General features: G+C 54.1%; 1 protein-coding gene across 6 annotated transcripts in view; it reads right to left on the bottom strand.

Annotated features, from left to right (window-relative positions):
• Nucleotides 1–16,408, bottom strand: part of TRAPPC9 (trafficking protein particle complex subunit 9) — a 573,855-nt gene that overhangs the window by 130,984 nt on the left and 426,463 nt on the right. For all 6 annotated transcript variants that reach the window (XM_045453562.1, XM_045453564.1, XM_045453567.1 and 3 more), the window contains one exon: nt 6,612–6,765. In XM_045453562.1, coding sequence (XP_045309518.1) covers nt 6,612–6,765 — 154 coding nt within the window. The remainder of the gene's footprint in view (nt 1–6,611; nt 6,766–16,408) is intronic.

Raw genomic sequence — 16,408 nt, 5'->3', positions numbered from 1 at the left:
GACCTGGAACAAGTCAGTGTCCTCACCTGTGGGACATGCATAAAACTACTTCCTAGGGTTTTAGTGAAAAGCAAGTGAGTCAATCCAAATAAACCACTCAGAACAGTGCCCGGCACCTGGCAGGTGTTACATGGGCGTTAGCGCTCACAGTGACTGTCACACCCGAAGGACAGAGGGAGGAGCAGGCTTACACGCGCCCGTACACACTGTGCATATCGATTCGGGTGATGTTTACACACACACATCATCTGCGACAGGCACACGCCATACGCCCCACCCCCACCCCACCCCCCACCCCACACACACGCCGTGGTGCACACGCATCACACACAGATCTGAAGCAGTGCTTTGCATCTGGGGAAGCCCTTCTTCACTCTCACGAGCCAAATTTGAAATCTATGCTGGGTGCCAAACCTTGATTCTTTTCAAAGTAACTGGCTACCATGTCTGGATTGGGGGAGGCAGCAATCAAGCCCGCGTCGTCCTCACCTTCCTCCCTCTGTGCACCGCAGGCCAAAGAGCCTGGGCCACGGCACCGCACTGGTGGTCGGCGGAACCTTCTCCCAGGCTGGCGAGGCTCCTCTGTGAGATCAAAGACCTCTGAGCCCAGTGATTACCAGCAGCTGGAGAAGCTAACCTCCCTGATGGCAGACACAGAAGGCAACCCTGTACTGCACTTAAGATGATCAAGAAGCCAGCTGTACTGACGACAGGAGCTATTTGTACTAAATTCATCTAGATTAAACCGCTTCTCCGCACAGGACTACTAGGAGAGCACAGTGTACTGGGTTTTAAAGGAATCTTGTTTTAAGACATTTGATTTTTCTCAGGGGGTGTGAAGACACAGCCCCACGAAGCAGCATCTTGGAGAATAAGTCACAAGCCAGGTGGCGAGAGTGAAGAGTAAAGGGCAACCCCCCCCCCCCCCCCCCCCAACACACACGGCTCCATCTAGGCCTTGCCTTGAAGGGAGGAGGAGTCAGCTGAAGGCAGATTCCCCTTCACGAGAAGAGTACAGTCTGGAAAACTGAGAAGCCAGGCATAGCTGTGTTCCAGGCCGGCTGTCCTGGTCAAGACCAACTGAACTGAGGACACTGTGCCTATAGTCTTGTAGGCTTCTGCTTGTCAAACCTAGCAAAAACCAGTCACAAATGTCACAGCCTGTGGAGCTTCCTGGGTTTGCAGAGGGCGACTGGTGTTGGCAAGGCCAGATGCAGACAGTGCCTAGCAACGCACAGGCTGGGGCTCCTGGGCCCACGCATGACCCCATGCTCAGAACAGCTGCACTGCTCTGTGTCCTGCCACGTTCTGGTTACTTAGGTTCACGTGACCTCGGCAGGCTGCAAGGATTCTCCATCTCCTGTGCTGGGATGTGAAGCCCCAGGCATCTGAAACCCGGGCTGCAGTTGGGCTCCTTGAGCCTCTACCTGGCCCACAAAGCAGCCAGATGGTGACAAACGGTCTCCAGACAGCACGGAGGAGACGCGTGTTTGTCAGGCCACCTGGTGGAGACGCTGCCCAGATGGCCCAGGTCACCGGAGCCGGTGCACCTGGCTCTTGTCGTGAAACCTACACGGGGTCGGATTCCGATGCGTCAGCAAGTATCCCACCGACCCCTGAAATGCTCCTTGGAGGGACATTTGCAACGAAATCAGGAAAAGGAGAAGGTGAGAGGACTCCAGGCTCATCCTTTGTCTGTTTCCACCACAGATCATCCGTGCACGGCTGCCCTCTGGAAAAGGAGCCAGGCTTCAGAGATGACTCACCCCGTGCGTGGAAACTCCCTTCACACATGCCACAGCAGCGGGCACAGCACAGCAAGGCTGGTAACCATGCAGTCTGCAGCATCAATGAGATGGAAGCTGTTCATTCGCCACGGGTTTTAACACCTACGTGCTGGGGAGGACACGTGGCTCTTTCGGGTCAGGGTCCACACCTGGTCTCGCTCATCACGGAGGTCCCTGGTGCTGAGCGCAAGCCCAGCACACAGTGGGCCGCCAGTCAACAGCTGCTAAAGGAAAGGCCGCGATGTGGCTTCAAGGACAGCACGGCTGGGCACAGGAGACGTGAACTTTGGGAAAAATAAACCTCCCTGCACTTTGCAAGGCCTGTAGCAAACAAGACCTAGGCACAGAGTGCTGCTGGAGTCCAGCAGAAGGGGCGGCTCCAGCTGCGCGAGATAGGAGAGGTCAATGATGGACCAGGCTCCTCGGGAGAGTGGAAGTGCAAGGTCAACCACAAAGGATGAGGAAGACTCATCATCAAAGGATGAGACACTGATGGACACTCTCCTCTCCTGAATTACAAATGCAAAGTGAAAACAGACACAGCCGATCTCCAAACGCCCCAGAACCGGCTACTCTGGGGGACTCTCAGAACGACAATCCCAGACCCTTGTGACAGGTCCCATCACAGGCGGAAGTGAGGACGTGGGCAAGGCCTGGCCCACGGACTTGTGTGCAGGATGGTCCTCCTGTGAGGCCAGGTCACAGGAGCAGGGCGGTTCTGGCAGCAGGAGAGGGGGCCCACAGTGTGGACACCTCCCAGCGTTAGAAACTAGGCTTACACCTGGACAGTGAGCCTCACTTCAAGTAGCCAGTAAGAAAATCACACAGGTTTTAGGATCCTGGCTGTCTGGCCAGCTGTGTTGCTCTCAGGTCAGTTACTTAACTTCCAAGATGCATTTATTTTGAAAACCAGAGTACTATCTGTTTTGCAGGTTCGGGGTTAGAAGAAAATGCTAGTATCTTGGTTGATACCTGGGAGATGATCAAAAGGGCAATAGGATTATTAGAACTAAGCCTAACAGCTAATTGAGCAAGTGTTCTCACCTGAACAGACAAGGACAAGGGCCCCTTGGGCCACAGCCTCTCCATGGGGACACTGGAAACGGCAGAGCTGGGCCTCTGACCCTGGGCTCCAGCCCCAACAGTGCGGCATCTTTGGTCCCATCCCAAAGCCAAACAGGTACTTTCTGGATTATGTGTGGAAGGCTATTATCTGCTACCAACAAACTTGGCTATATCAAGGTTTCCAAAGTTCAGTAAAGATTGCCCAGGAGTGGTAGCCAGCAGGTAAGAAGGTGGAAAGGAGATTGCGCAAAGGAGTTGAAAGTAAGGGTGTATTGCATCGATGAAGTATCAATGTCTGCCACACGAGCCCAGCTCTCCAGGCCAGATGTTGCCTGTGCAGGCTGCTCTCCCACCCCCTGGGAAACCGCACAGACATTACATGGACGTGAGTTCCTCTTGAGAAAGAGGAAAAGTCCCTTTAAAAATTACCAGGCTGGGGCGCCTGGGTGGCTCAGTCGGTTGAGTGTCCGACTCTTGGTTCTGGCTCTGGTCATGATCCCAGGGTCCCGGGATTGAGCCCCACATTGGGCTCTGTGCTGAGCATGGAGCCTGCTTGGGATTCTTTCTCTCCACCTCTGCTCCCCCCCCCCCCCCCCAGTTCACTTGCACTCTAAAATTAAAAAAAAAAAAAATGAATGAAAACAATTACCAGCAAAGGTTGGTGATGAGGAATGGGTCATGCAGGAGAAAGAACTTCCTAACAGATTTTTGAGTATGGCAGGGAGGGGGAGGGGGGGAGGGAGGGAGGGAGGAAGGCCCAACTCCAGGCACAGCGCAGGAGGCCCCTAGACCCTGCCACCTCTCTGGTCTGCCTGCTGTATTACTGGTCACAGGGAATGACACAGGTCCCTGCTGCTTTCGGACTCTGGAATCTGCCAGCCCTCACACAGGAAGGCTCCCGTCTCAGCCCTTCCAGGCTGCACCGTAAGAGCCCATCTCTGGGTCTGCTCAGCCCCTTAGACTGGGGCATCTCTAGGGCCCCAGCACGCGAGCACAGCAAAACGTACAGCTCGTTAAGCACGTAAACGCTGGAGCTGGAATCCCTGGTGTGCTCAACTGCTTATTTGGTTATTACAGATGCGATGCTGACGGGTCCAGAGGTCCACCATCTCCACGGAAACAGGTCGAGCTAGCCCTACAAGCTACATGTGGGCCACTGTTATTACTCCTTAGAGGAGTGTCAAATTAGGCTCAAATCTTGGCATAAAGTCTAAATATTGAGAAAATATCACTAAAATGCATAATAAGAGTATTAGCCAATTCAATCTTTGGTCTTTCCATCTGCTTGAATCCAGGTTGACAACAGCAGAATTGTGCTATTCATCCCATGCCAGATGTCATTACCAGATATGAGAGAGAGAGAGAGAGAGAGAGAGAGAGAGAGAGAGAGAGAGAGGTGTCCTACTGTTCATTCTCTTTAATGGAATCCGCCTGTAGGGACGGTCTCTCAAAAACTCCCAGTCAGTACATCTAGGAGACAGATGTACCTGGCACATGCTAGACATTCAATAAATATTTGTTGCATGAATTATTAAGCAAATACAGAAAATGGGGATATCAACGGATATCTCTTAACGGAGGCAAAACTAAAAGGAGAGAAACCAAAGACATTTTCAGCATGTTTCTGGTCGGTGTTATCAAAATATAAGCATTTTGATGGTCAGCATTATCCCACTAGAAGGCACCGCATCCTGGCCAAGGGCCGCTGGCTTGCAGGGCGACTGATGGGCTTCTGGTAAGTGCCCGCTCCCCTTCTTCCTGTGTGTGAGCTGGAGAGGTTGTCATCTCTAAGACAGGGCGGCGGAGCCCCCCTGGGACTTGAAACCATGGAGAACGACCTGGGCCAGCCCAGGGGTGCACCCGGGAAGTGGCAGGTGTGTCATCAGCAGGTGCTACCATAGCCCTAACTGCAGGGGTGCAAACCACCCCCCGCCCTCCATTCCGAGGCTTTGTGCTTCTATCTTCACCCAGAATGAGACACTCGGGAGACAGATGCCTTCCTGCCAGGCCCCCCACGCACACTGCCCTTCCCTCCACGGGCCAGAGGCGGACTCGTTCGCAGCCAGGACTCCTGGTCTGAGAGAAGCTCCCCGCATGAAGCCCAGAGGCCTGGGAGCAGGGCATGTCCTGCCTCACATGGGGACGTGCACATCTAGAGGTTACAGAGCCTCTCCACCCCAAATCCCCCACCCCAGCATCAGCATCACAACCACAGATACCAGGACAGGAGAGCTCTGTGCCTTCTGCTGTCCCCCAACAGGACGGGGTGGGGGGGGGGGGCGGCGGGGTTGTTTCCTCGATCTTCCCTGAGGAGAAGCAATGCCACCGGGCAGCCGGCCTCACCACGTCCTCGCTGGACTCACAGGCGACCCAGCCAACCTCTCCCCAGGGGTGCGAGAGCACGCGTCAGAGATGGGAGGGGTAAAGGAGACGGCCTGGTGCGCAGGGTGAATGCCGCTGCCTTCTGGGCTCTGTCACCAGCAGGCACTGGCTGGGCCCCGACCCCATGCTGAGCTCTGGGTGGGCCCGAGACAGGGAGGACTCCAATCATCCCTCCTTTTCACCTCCTTCTGTACAAAGGCAAACACCTTAACTCTGTGATGTGCCACTGAGATTCTGAGTCCCCAGGGACTTGGGTTTAATGTCTTATTCCCGAAGCCTCTGGTTTACATGTGAAGGGCTTATTTTGTCCCAGCTCCTTGGGGACAGGGTCTACCAGCTCCAGACCCTCTGTAGTGGGCACAAAGCAATGTGCCTCAACTCTTGGAGACGGCCACCTGCAGACTGAGGATCTTTCCAGAATCCAGGGAGATGGTCTAGAATGATCTGAGACCACACAGCACATATGTGAGTCAGATAACTAAGACAACCACCTCGGAATTGCCTCTTCCTGGGCAACACTCTGAGTGAGCCATCCTCCTACACACTGGGACCGCTGGGCCATCCCCTACCCTCATCCCTCGAAGAAACTTCTACTCACCCTACAAAAGCCACTCTAACGTCTCCCCTTATGTCAAGCCTTCTCCAAGGGCCCCATGCCCACAGCTTCCACCCCTGAACCTCACAGACGTGGTGTGATGCCCTGCCCTGTGCCTCAAGTGCATGTCGTCCCCCGTTGGCGAGCCACACCCCGCAGGGCATGAAGAAACACTGAGGCCTCTCTTGCCGTCTCAGCCTAAGCGTCTCGCTGAATACCCAGCCCAAAGCAGGTGCTCTGGAAGACGGTCGAACACTCACACAAGTGCGCCTGGGATCCTCTCACGTGCTCGCTCGTGGAACGGGGCACCTGCTGTGAGCCAGGCACGTCCCAAGTTCGCAGCAGGGCTGAGGACTGCCCTAGGCGCTCTCGTGCAGCACTGCCCCTGTGAAACCCCTCAGGGTTCTCATGCCTCGTAAGCCGTGCAATGCGATTTCAGTCTCCCGGACAACTGACCGGGAGGAGTGGACAGTCTGTGAAGCCTGGAGCCCAGCATTGACAGGTAGGCATGAGAACGTGTCACTAACACAAACATCAACACTGGCAAGAAACGTGATTTGAGACGTTCCAGGGAAGTGGCCTTTCCTCACCCTGAACTGACACCTCGTTGGTGGGGCCCTGGGAGTGGGAAGAGGCTAAGAAAGTACAACCTTGGTCCGTGTCTCCTTGACACACCCTTTGTCTACAGCTCCACGGTGAAGCCCCTCGGAGGTCCTTCCCAGCGGGCAGAGCCCCCAAGCAGGGTGTGCCCGGTGTCAGGGTGGCCACCGTGAAAAGGATATGATTCTCCAGTGGACGTCCAGCTTGCTGTCGATCTCCAAGCCGCGGGCCTCCTGCCTCTCCTCCTCCAGCTGCTTTGGATTTGCAAGCTGTCCCTTCTCCCCAGGGGATTCTGGGAAACTCTCGAAGCTGAACTTGTCCACTTGAATGGCCATTCTAAGAGAAGGGGGGAAAAAGCAGAGGATTAATCAGCAGGGCAGTATCTTCTGCTGGCTGTTGGAGAATCAGCACATGCCAGCGTGAGACGGTATAATGAATCATTATCGTTAGTAATTCATAATGGATTCATTCCAAGAAAATGAAATAATAGACTCCCAGGGTAGCAGTGGCTTCAGAGCTGGTTCAACACACAGTTTAGAGCTGAAGACACAGTCAGAGAGCCCAACCTCAGAGAAGACTCACATACCCCGAAGGAAATGTAATTTCTGGAACAGGACAAAGCAGACGGGACCCCATGTGGAAAATCAGAGAGGACTAGCAATTATTTAGCCCTGGGGGCCCCAAAAGCCTCCTCCTCAGAGCCCTGCCCATCAACTCCCATTTCACCTTCAGCCACAGGACTTGCTCACACACACCAGGCCTGACCAGCTACACCCCGCCCATCCCCTTCTGGCCCCTGCACCCAGGACCTTGTCTTGTGACACCCACCCCTTCGGGTTTCTGCTCAACGGTCACATCCTCCACAAAGCCTCCCTGCCTGCTGTGTCCAGCCCTCTCCACCTTCTGGAAGTTTCTAGAACACACCAGTCTCTTTCTGCCTTAGCCTTAGTGCTTCTTCTCCTGCCCCACGTGTGGCTGGAGCCCCACACTCACGAGGTCTGAGCTTAAGGAAGGTGTTCTGGGCACCTCCCCCACAGCATCCTCCTCCTTTCTCCCCCCCTGGCCTCCCCTCCATGGCAGCATCCATTCTGCCATAGCCTTTCCCACGAGCTGTAGACACGAATGTGTGGGCTTTGCTGTCCAACAGTTCTACTGGAATTTAGCTCCCTGAGGACGGAGGTCTGTGTGGTCTTGCTCCCACCCACAGTCTCCCAGGCCTGGATAGTGCCTGGCACGCCACAGCAACTCGGCCAACAATTCCCCGCATAAACGAACACGTGAACTAAGCACGTTCCCAGACAGCCTGGGCCGGCGTTCACCTCCTCCCCGTCGCTGCTGCCTGACCTCTGCACCTGTGCCCTTCTGCTACACCCCCAGACCCTACAGCACCTGACATGTAGACGCCACATAGCACACAGGTGTGGGCGCTCTAATCGGCTGCTTGCAGCCTGCCTCAGCTCCCGACTGTGACCTTCATGCCGGCAGAGGCTGTGTCTCACTGATGCTTGCAACCCTGCCTCTTAGCACAGAATCAGGCATACAGGAGGTGCTCAGTAAAGGCGTGTTACGTGGATAGACGGAAGGAGAAGGGGAGGAAGGGGTTTTCTTTATGTGAGGCCCCCGACGTTCTGGCTCAGCCGAAAGTTGACAGAGTCACTCAAAGGATAAAAGTGAGTGTGTTATCCCAGACTCTGCTGTGGCCCAAACATTCAGCCAAACCCAGTATGATCTAAGCGACCCTCGGGGCTATTCCGTGGGACAACCAGGAGACAAGAGTTGCTACTCTGTTCGGGGTGTACACACCTAAGATTCAACCCCAAGAACCTTAACAGCTTAGCGAAAACTACTGGGGTGTCAGCAAATGGATGGCCTTTGGCCAGGAGATGTCTGAGGCTTGGAGACCCCCAAAGAATGAGAGACTCCTGTGCACACAGAGAACACGGCATCCCATAGCAATAACTTTGTTCCAGAGTCATGCTGACTCTCTTTTCAGCCCGTAAAACTCTTTTCAAGTCCAGAAAAAGCGGGAAAACAGCAAAAAGCACAATAAAGAAACAAGGACTCATCCTTAAACCCTAATTGTAATACTTTAATTCTAGAGTCTTTTTTCTAAGTATTTGTATTTTAATGCAGTTCAAACTACTAAAGGTGTATGTTATCACACGTCTCATTTTATACGAACACACACATATATACATGCATTTTATATCTTGTTTTACTCTTTCAAGGTACTGTGAACACGTTCACGTCATTAAAAATTAGTCTGCAGAACGTCTTGTCACCCAACCCTATCATCGCTTACTTAACAATTCCGCTATTTTCAGACTCATACCTTCCATTTTTCAAAAAGTTACTATTGAAAAAAATCCTAAACATCTTTGTGCTTCAATTTCCTGTCTGCATTTATGCTACGGGTTGAGGTCCACATCTAGAAGCAGAGACCGAATCAAGAGGGTGGAAAAGGTCAAGGCTGGCAGGTGGACGCCCAGTTCCTTCTCAGAAAGGCGTTCACTGGGGCACGCGCCCCAGGCCGCGAGGCTGGCGCCCCTCTCCCTGTGCCCCTGCCAATACTGGCCATGATCGATTTTCCACCTTTGCTAGGAAGGGGCGAAATGCTACCTCACTGATGTTTTAATTTGCAGGTCTGAATCGCTCCTGAAAGTGAACGCTTTTTGAGAAGATTAGCCATTTTTTGTACATACATTTCTTCCCTTGCAAGGTGTCTACATGTCCAGCATGAGTGCCTCTAATGTCTCACTCGGTATAGGCTCTTTCCAGCCCCCACCTCGAAGGGAGAATGAACCAAACAAGGGCTCTCCTTAAGCTAAAGGTCAGAATATTCCTAAGTTTCACTAAAAACGCCAATTTCAGTTCATCACCTGATAACCCAAAAGGAACTAATAACTTTCACCTTTGAAAGGGGTTTGGAAACATTCTGGATACCAGGCTCTTCCTGTTGAACACAGAAGGAGACAGCGTACCTAGAATGCCAGATCCCCGGGGCCAGAGACACCCCAGATGCTGTGGCCACCGGGATTGTATTTATGTGATCACTTGAAGGGCTTTTCTGAACAATCTCGATGAAGTAAGCATCACACTACATTCCGCCCCCCCCCCGCCCCCGCCCCCAGCCTTGATGAAATCATAGCCACGGGGCCCACAACACGGAAGGGGGAAGAAAATGAAATGTAACAGACACTACGTGCCAAGCCCTGTGCTAAATATCCTGCACGTACCTTCATCTTATTTATTACAGCAAGTGTAAGGATGGGCGCGGTTTGCTTTCTCACAGCTCTGATGAGGCGCTGAGCACGGGCTGCAGCCCCACACCACAGAGCCTGTCGCTCAGACTCAGCACCACGGTTTTGTTTTTCGCTCCATTTGGCTCCCTCTTTCTCAGGCAGAGCACTTCAAAGGAAATGATGGTTTGCTCACGCCGTGTGCAGAACCGGAATGGGACACAGACCTAGTGACCGTGAAGCCTGCTGCCACGTGAACCGCCACTGCCCCGCCACCTGTGACAGAACTGTGAGCATCCCGAAGGCGGCACCCCTCCTTTCCCACAGGTGCTAATGCTGAGGTACCAAGAAACTGAGTACCGCACCAGGGTCACCCAGCTCCAAGCCCTGGAGCCAGAATGCCAAGGCTGGAGGCCAAGGATTATTTCCCCAAACCACGGGCAGCATGGCTGGCCTGGACATCGCTACGTGGTCTCAGAGCACAGTGTCCAGACATCACCACCTCCCCCCCTCTATCTTCGCCTCCAGGAAGGAGGGGGCAGCGTGCGACGACCTGTTTTCCTAGAGCCCAGTCTCGATGAGTGACCTCTCCCGCTGTGGGAAGCTGCTGTATTACGTGCAGCACCAGGGACAGAACCAGGCGGCAGTGGCGGGGTGGGGGGGGCTGCCTGAGAGCCCCAGGAGGGGTCCTGGCTCTGAGTCCAGCCGTCTCACTGGCTTCAGCCATCATGGTTTGAGGCTGTTGCTTCTGTCAGAAAGCCATGCAGACTGGGGACGACAGTGCTCCCGGCGATGACAACGACAAGGGAGGTGGGAGCAGGCAGAGGACAGAGCCCTGGGTTCAGAGCTGGATGCCCACTCCAACCCAACCAGAGATGCGGTCGGCAGTACCTGACCCGGAGGGAGGGCTGAGAGGGTTCACACCTTCTCACCCAGGCCTGGTGGCAGCCTCCATCAGCCCAGGGAAGGATCAGCCTCACGCCCTGGACGATGCACATCCCTCTTCTCAGTTAGCAAGCGCTCCTCATAACCAGGAAGCAACAAAACCCTCAGCAGACACGGAAGCCATGGCATCCCCACCGCCCTGCCAAGGACAACTTCCTGGGCACAGCCCTCCTCAGTTGGGTATAAGCTCATGGCCCTGTGAAACCTCTTCTTGGGGGTGAAGCAACACGGATGGGAGAGTATTGGTGCAATCCCCCACAAACAAGCATCCAAAAAATAATCCCAAACACAGCTGACCCTCTGGCAAATCACAGCAAAACCGGAAAACACTATCTTCAGTAATGACAAAGAGAAGGAAAGGAGAACAGGTGGGCCCAGGACCCACAGGGTGTGGGGGCGCACCTGCCGTTGGGGCAGCTGCAGGGGCTCAGCACATAGCCGCACGGTCTTCACGGGGGACTCACGCCAGCACGGAAATCATCCTTCACACACCTTTTCACCAGGATGCCTCTCCTGTCCGTTGTTGGTTTCTACTTATTTTAATTTTTTTTTTCATTTCAAAGTATAATTGGCACGTATTAGTTCCGGGTGTACAACACAGTGATTCAATGCTTATGCGCCACCTGAATGTTGCCGACAGTAAGCGCACCATGGTATTACTAACTACACCCCCCATGCTGTACGTTTCATCCCCGTGACTTATTTTTTTGCCTGTCACCCGCCCACCTCCCCTCGGAAACCACCAGTTTGTTCTCTGTATCTACGAGTCTGTGTCTGTTTTCTTGTTTGCTCGTGTCTGTGTGTGTTTAGTTTCCACATGGAAGTGAAATCATACGGTGTTTTTCCCACTCTGGCTTATTTCATTTAGCATCACGCCCTCTAGGTCCATCTACACTGTCACAAATGGCAGGGTCTCTATTTTTAATCAAGTAGCAGCATGACGCTGAGCGCAAGGGGCATGATCTACAGTCAGTGGCTGACTTGGGGCAAGAATCTGTTCTCTGGGCTCTCTGTCCAGTGTGGTCTCAGAAGCGGGAGGGCATCTGCGAGGGACGCCAGGGCGAGACTGGTCCCTGGTGAACAGCAGAGAGTGGAAGAGCCCGGCCACTTGCTGGCCGAGGAGGCAACCTCCAGGGCTCAGCTGCCAGCTCCACGTGAGGGCTTTCTCAGTTGTCTATCTTCCACGTACCCTGTAACTTCTCGAAACCCAACCTCATTTTCTGAAGTGGGGAATATGCCCACTGGCTTGCTGGTCATGCTGTCGAGAAGTCTGATCCTGTGTGTAAACATGTGTGGCACTTTGTCAGGGTCCCTCTGGATTAGATGAAAGGACCAGACTTGAATCCCAGATGGGGGAGAGGCCCAGGCCCCACACACACCTGTCAGGACAGGACTCCTTCAGATCTTCTAAATCCGTGCTCAAGGGCCAGCTCTCCACAAGGTTTGCCCAACTGCACAAACCCTCGCTGCACATTTCCTCCTGGGAGACTGCCATCACCCCCACAGTCCCTCGGGGTGTGCAGAACACCGCAGCTAAGACTGGGGCTGAACCCCACCTTGTACGGTTTTGTGTGGCTTAAGTGAGACGGTAGACACAGCATGGTCAGCCCAGTGCCCAGCACGCAAGCAGCGAGCTATAAATAGCACCTGCTGTCATGGTGGTTAATCCCTCGTCAGGGACCAGGAGCCCACGGCACTGCGGAGCCTCGGAGATAACCTCGGCTGCCCGTGGAACCGCGGACACTCTCATTTCAGACGCGGTTGTGAGTCTACATGCAATATCCTGCGAGCGCTCCCCGGCCTCCCCGTCAGAGAGTCCCTACCGCTATTCCATCCTGTTCATCTTCGATGAGTCGGAGTTAAATAAAATTAATACGACTACTGAATGCCAATTTTCATGCTTAATTTTATGGCCAAATGTGACAATAATAGTCAAGAGTTGGCACTGGAAAAAGGTGCTGTGATTTTTGAAGAGTCTATATAAAAGCGGTGGTTTTTAAAATATCATATGATTCAGTCTTTGAACAGCTGATAACCTCACCAGGGAAGTCATAATGATGACATTTAAATACAAATCAGGGAGTTGGATTTAGAAGGACTATCCACATGTAATTAAATTGAACTTTCATTGGGAGATAATTGATAGTTATAAGACTGGTATTCTAAATTTATGTGCCGCGTCACATGGGCGTCTGCTCGGCTCTCCCAGCCTATTCTGTTTTATAATGAAGCACAACCCAAGTGAAAGGAAGCAGTCAACCTTGAGGAGCCATCCATCCTGAGGAGGGGCTCCAAGCAGGCAAATGGCATGAACATCGACATCTGGATCACACCCAAAGAAGATAATTTTCTTCTTAGGCCTCATAGATCAATTATAATAGAGAAAAGCCATTATTTTTAATTGAAGAGAAAAGATACACTGGATTCCAAACATCAAAGCCCAGCACAATCCAATCAGAGCATCACCAGGGACTGCGCCAACCACAGGCCACCTGGGTGCCATCAGTGTGCCTCACCGCCATCATCTCCATGTTCACAGCAGCCCAGAGACGGATTCAATCTGTATGCGGCAAAAATAACTTGCCTGAGGACACAGAGATGGCAAATGGAGGTGAGGAATTCCTCACCAGGCCTGAAGATCCTGGAGCCTGAAGCGGGCAGTGACTGGACGAGTCCAGACGGGCATCCCCGCTCTCCTGAACTCTGGGCGCACAACTGGCGGGTGCTCAGCAATGAACACCGTCCACTGTCAACAGCTGTGCACCTGCGGCCGCTGTGGTTAGTGCAGCTACAGGGCCCGAGGGGCTGGACTATGGGTCGGTGCGGCTTATGAACAAGCCTGGGGCTGGGGGGCAGGGGTCTGAGGTCCAGTGCTCTGCCCCCCACCCCGTCTGCTCCATGCACAGGCTGGAAGATCACGAGGCCAGGGCAAGCTGAGCAGAAGCCTGCATCAGACAGACAGATGCCCAGTCTCTTTCACTGGTAAAGTCTGGGTCTCTGAGGTATTCAGTCTGTCTGAATCTCAAGTTCCTCGTTGTAAACTGAAGGGGTTTCAAACACACCTACCTCTTTAGTGTGGATTTTATGAGCTCGGGGAAGGCCCAGGGTGGGAATTAGAGTGGCTGTCAGGTGACAGTGGCCTCTCACCGCCGAGACAACTTCTCAGGAGAGTGACTGTCTGGTCTGAACACCCCGGTACCTTAATCAGAGTCCAGCTGGTTCCACGAGAGACAGGGGCCAGTGAAGACACCCCCCCCCCCTTGACACCGAGGAAGCTCCTGCAGTCATAGTGTCTCATTCTATACTTTTACAGAGGGGTGAACTGAACTCACAAGAGGGTAACAGCCCCACACAGTGATCAGGTGTTAGTAAAAACAGCCAGATCCTACTGGGGTCCGCAGCCTTGGGAAGCTAGCTGCTGGTGCTCACCCCGCCCCACCTCCAGGGAACTGACTCCACCCACCCTTGCAGCCCTGGCCGGAAACGGCCTCCCTGAGAGGCGTCCCTGCCTGCCCCCTCTGCTTTCCGAGCCTCCGAGGTGCCCGGGGATCGCCAGCGTCCATGCCTACCCCACCCAGGGCAGGACCGCGTGTCCACGTGCCAAACTTGCTCTGGGACTCCGGTGAGGGGACAGGTGCAGCTCCAGGAACACCCTGCACTTGCAGACACGGCTTTTATAAACTTTACACACTTTACTCTGTATCGGAGGGAGAAGGACGAAACGAACGCTGCTTCCAGTGTCCGGAGACTGTGGCCCCGCTGCAGAGAAGCCAGGTCTGAAGCGTGGGACGCAAGGAGCGCCTGCTTCTACCTCGGCCAACGTGTGTGTGGAGGCACAACCCCTTAGCTTGCACGTCTGTAGGTGAACATTGATTTCAGGACCCGTAAGTACCTTCCTTGGCACAGAAAACAGCGCCCAGTAAAAGGAGGCGTGCGGGTGTGCACGGGGCCAGCAAGGGCGACCACACAGCGAGGCACCAGAGCCTCCCTCCGGTCCAGGCAACACCTGGGCACCTGTTTCCCAGAAGCCAGAGCCCGGTGGGGTGGGGGTTGGGGGGCAAGTCTCCAAAGCGAGAAGGCGACCTTGCTAAGTGCATCACGAAGGACCACGCAACAGAGCGGTCCCAACACCACCCCCCCCCACCCCCCCCAGTGAGTAGGGGCAAACACTCACCGCCAGGACCCCAGGCCCAGAGAAATGAAGAGAAAGAGAGAGGGAAGGAAACATCTCTGGCAGGTTTTTCCCCCTAGTACGCTGCCATAGAGAGAATGCACGAGCAATACACAGAAGTATTTTTGACATCTGGATTTAAGACGGACCGTGGCGGTTTCCCTCGTCAAGACGCAAAAGGACCAACGGAGTTAAATAACCCTAAAGTAGCTTTCAAAGAGCAGCTACAGATCGATCAGACAGGGAAACCGATCAGAACGCGGCACAAGGATCCCGTACACTGCCAATTCCAAAGGTAAATGAAAATATACTGGACGTGTTCAAGGACACCAGTATTTCAATTATCCTCCACAGAAATAAAAATTCCCTTGTAGAAACACGTTCCTGTTAAAGGGAGCTGAACCTGTAGAAATTCCCACGTTGTTATCAGCCCTTGTGGGCAGAAATCTTTCCATGTTAGCATGCGGATTCCCCTACCTTCCACAGGCCACGTGCCTGCAGTCACCTACCCTGGGGATGGGGGTTCCCTGTGAGCCACGGGGACGGTCTCAGCAGGGGTCAGGGGCACCTGACTACATCTGCACCTGTGGAGTGGTCCCCTCCCCAAGGACTTCCTCACAGGCCGGGTGTACCGCTAGGCTCCCCGCAATGTCTCCACCGCCCGGGTGATAAGTGTCGTCACAGGATAGTCTGGATCCTACAGGAGAGGAAGCTGGGACTCGGACCACTGAGCAGCATGTGGCGGGATCGGCACACCAAGGCTCAGGGGTCAGAGGAGCAGAAGCACCCGGGGTCCAGGGGAGCCGAGTCTCCCCATATCACAGTGCTGCCCAGAAAGGGTCACAGGTGGCCTGGCAGACGCCGACCGGTCCCCAGGGCCAAGCCCTGACACGTGTGAGTCGCCTCTGCGGACTCGGTTCTCTTGCCAGAAGGCGGCGCTCCTCTTGCAACAGTCACGTCGTGCCCCAGGAGTATCCCGGACATCGAGCCTCAAGCATGTCTCCTGTACAACGAGCACACTACCTGTCTACAAGCAGGTGATCTGTGGACTAACTAGGACAGTGTGTGCTTAATAATAAGAAAGCCTAGGGGCGCCTGGGTGGCTCAGTCGGTTAAGCGTCCGGCTTCGGCTCAGGTCATGATCTCACGGTCTGTGAGTTCGAGCCCTGCGTCAGGCTCTGTGCTGACAGCTCAGAGCCCGGAGCCTGCTTCGGATTCTGTGTCTCCCTCTCTCTCTGCCCCCCCTCCCCCACCGGCTCACGCTGTCTCTGTCTCTCAAAAATAAATTAATGTAAAAAAAAATTAAAAAAAAAGAAAGAAAGCTTTTTAGAAGTTCTAGTTCTTTTATCGCTATCGTTACTGCACCTCTACCTTCCCACAGATCGATCCGCCCCAAACCAGACACACGACGTGCCCAAGCCTACACTCCTCCTGGGCCTTCTGCATGTCACCTCCCTCGGGGCTGCACTCCCCACTCCCCTCCGCCCTCCAGACCTGGGATTCCAGGCAAGGCAGCCCCTGCCTCCTTCCCCACACCCTAGTCCAGGCCTCCTGCCCTGGGGTGTCATTCTAACTGCTGGCCCCGCCCTCCTCTCCCAAGCCCCCAGTACGCTGTGCCCAGGAC

This window comes from Leopardus geoffroyi, chromosome C3 (genome assembly GCF_018350155.1).
Source record: "Leopardus geoffroyi isolate Oge1 chromosome C3, O.geoffroyi_Oge1_pat1.0, whole genome shotgun sequence".
Classification (NCBI taxonomy): Eukaryota; Metazoa; Chordata; class Mammalia; order Carnivora; family Felidae; genus Leopardus; species Leopardus geoffroyi.
This window is presented reverse-complemented; position numbering and strand designations above follow the sequence as displayed.